The sequence below is a fragment of the Solanum lycopersicum genome, chromosome 11, assembly GCF_036512215.1.
Source record: "Solanum lycopersicum chromosome 11, SLM_r2.1".
Taxonomy (NCBI): domain Eukaryota; kingdom Viridiplantae; phylum Streptophyta; class Magnoliopsida; order Solanales; family Solanaceae; genus Solanum; species Solanum lycopersicum.
Genome location: NC_090810.1, coordinates 39,966,235 through 39,969,100, shown reverse-complemented (window position 1 = coordinate 39,969,100; position 2,866 = coordinate 39,966,235). Strand labels below are relative to the sequence as shown.

General features: G+C 33.9%; 1 protein-coding gene across 1 annotated transcript; it reads right to left on the bottom strand.

Moving 5' to 3' along the window:
- Positions 1–495: 495 nt before the first annotated feature.
- Positions 496–2,866, bottom strand: LOC101243665 (embryonic protein DC-8-like). The gene is made up of 4 exons (XM_004250674.4): positions 2,788–2,866; positions 1,390–1,695; positions 1,174–1,298; positions 496–962 (listed from the first exon to the last, which is right to left on the bottom strand). Exons 2-4 carry the CDS (start codon positions 1,675–1,677, stop codon positions 743–745), a joined length of 633 nt encoding a protein of 210 aa, XP_004250722.1. The 5' UTR covers positions 1,678–1,695; positions 2,788–2,866; the 3' UTR covers positions 496–742.

The window sequence follows — 2,866 nt, the reverse complement described above, 5'->3', positions numbered from 1 at the left end:
AAGCACCGAGTAAAAACCTAACACAACAAAGAGACAAGCAGCTCTATCATGAATTAACAGTCTAAGCGCCGAGTAAAAACATAAAGACAACAAAGAGACAAGCATCTCTATCAGGTCGTTGTTACTATTGACAAGAATACTTCTCAAAAGCACTAGTTTTTGCTCCAGAGAATTTTTTAATCCAGAGAATTTTTTAATGCAAAAAGTGAAGATATTTCTATTGAAGGATGACATTATTGAGACTCTCCCCCCGCCCCGCCCCCCTCCCAACAAAAAAGTTATTGAAGGATGACATTATTGAGACTCTCCCCCCCTCCCCCACAAAAAAAAATTAAAATAGATTGATCCTTCAAAGAATCATGTCCTTTCAGTTTATCAAATCATCAAAATTGCGAACTGCAATTTGCTAACTGCAAATAAAAATAGGTATACTTCAATTCCTACCATTATTGCAAAGTCATTGTTCATACTAAAGGTTGCAATATTACATTAAGATACCAAAAAAAGACTTGCATAGAATCGGTATTTTCCAACCTCCAACCCAAAACCATCACTTCACTTCTTTACCTTTAAATAAGAGAATACTTGGTAAAGACTCACTTATACATAAAGGTTAAGTTTTGTAAGATCTTTACCTGAAAATATCAGGCCATACAGTAAGCCTTTATTGTATTATTGTTCTAAATACAAGAGATAACGAACAAGTGTACATTAATTACATTCTATAAGCTAAAATCTTTGTCTATGAACTTGTGTCATCCCTCGCAGTTGTGAAAACGAAACCTGATCGAGCAACAGGACTCCCCTCATCAACATCCGTCCTCATACCCCTCTTCGGTCCACCCAGCTCACGTGCTGCGCGCGTCTCCTCTACTGTGTCACTTGGCATTGTTAACTTCTCCTTGATGGAACCTGTTAGATTCCCCATTGCACTATAGATATTCTTTTTTGCCGCGCTTCCCCTGTTCAACATACGAAAACAAAATGGTGACTTAGTAATATGATTTCAACACAAATGATTAGAGCTGGAACGGGTTCAACAAGTCCAGCTAAATACATTATTGTTGTGGCTCAAGCCATACACATAAAAGTCAAAAACTAGATTTAACACCAAATGTCATTATATCATTTGCATAAACATTAAATTAACCAGACATTAGAAAATAGTGTCACCTCGCCGCTGCTGTTTCTCTATCTGCCTCAGCTCTTTGTCGAGCCTCATCGTAGATTCCTTCCTCTTTGAGCTTAAGTTGTTGCATCCTTTTCCTCGCATTGTCCTCTGTTTCTTCATATAGTTCCTGCACAGTAAACAGATTGTTTCAAGTCCATTATTTCTTCATTATTGTTTAACGAGAATAAATCACGAAGCAAAAACAACTAAGATCTCACCTTTGGTCCCTCATTTTGTCCATGAATTTTCTGTGCTGCAACATCCTCACTTTCTCTTGTCGTGTCGGATATGTCATGAGCCTTCCCAGTAATCGTGTCTTTAACCGACTTAAATATACCTCCAATTACTCCAGCACTGCCCTGATCATGCCCTTGATTGAATGGAGGTTCTTCGTGCACCGTGCTACCTTTTTCACTCGTAGCCTTATTTACGTCATGAAGTTCATCCGCTGCTTTCCGTGCACCTGCTTCAGCTCTTCCTTTCTTAGTTTCTTGTCTCGAAGCCATGTTTTTCCACTCTGCACACTGAAAAACAATCACATTCAAATATCACCAAAATTTACACGAGATTTGCCAACAAAAAAAAAATCACGTGTTTTATTCACAAGTTCATTCCTGATGTGTTTGACATCTACAAAGCTCAAAAATACAAAAGTTGCAAGTGCTTACCCACCCAAGATTTGAAGCTTGTGGATTTGAAATTTTACTTCTTTTCGTTATTGCTATCTGAATTAAATAATTTATTCCTATTAAACAAATTTCTTAAGCCAAATACAAAATTCAAATCGGAGTCACTGGTTAGGCCTAACCCATAACACAAACACTAGCACCGCCCCTATGCTTACACTAAGGAGTCAATATGGGCAGCAGCATACTCAACACCAACAATAATTGTTTGTTTAATTATTGTTAAATATAATATTTTCTAAAGAGGCAATTAGTAATAACAATGTATTTTAACAGTTCGACGCTAAAACTATAAAACTAAGGCATTGAATTTGATGTCTCATTAACTAATATCGATAAAAAGTGTGTATATTTATTGTCGTTAAAAACTAAAATTATTTTTGTTCTAGTAATACCAACTCAATTTTAAAATGAGCTGGGTTAAAAAGGTGAAAATTAAGTCGATTGATAAAGTAGTTGAATAGTGATGAAATAAAATTTATATAATTTTATTGCTTGTCATAATTGAAATAATAGTGAGATGAATTATTTTAGCTCAGAATAATTAATTTTGAAATAATTTATTTCCAATCAAATGAATAATTAATTCTAAAATAACTTATTTTAATCAAACGTATAATTAATTCTGAAATAACTTCTTTCTAAAGAAACGAAACAAAGAGTTATTAACCAACTCATGACTTTATGGAGTATTTTTTACTATACACCTAAATGATCATCGTAAGAAATAAAATTCCCGGTTTTCACAGAGAACCCAATTTTCTTTTTATTGTACATGCTTGTTCTATTTATTTTAAGGATATTTAAAATGGTCTAAAATGAATTCAACACAAGTTCAAGTCATCATTTCATCCTTTAATTTGAATTGACATGATTTGATTTCATGAAAAAACTAAAATACACAAGCAAGGAAAAGAACATCATACATACCTACAAAAAATTGATGAACTGAATTGCTTTTCCTATATTCGTCTTTATGGACAAAAAAAAGTAATGGAAATGAGGATTT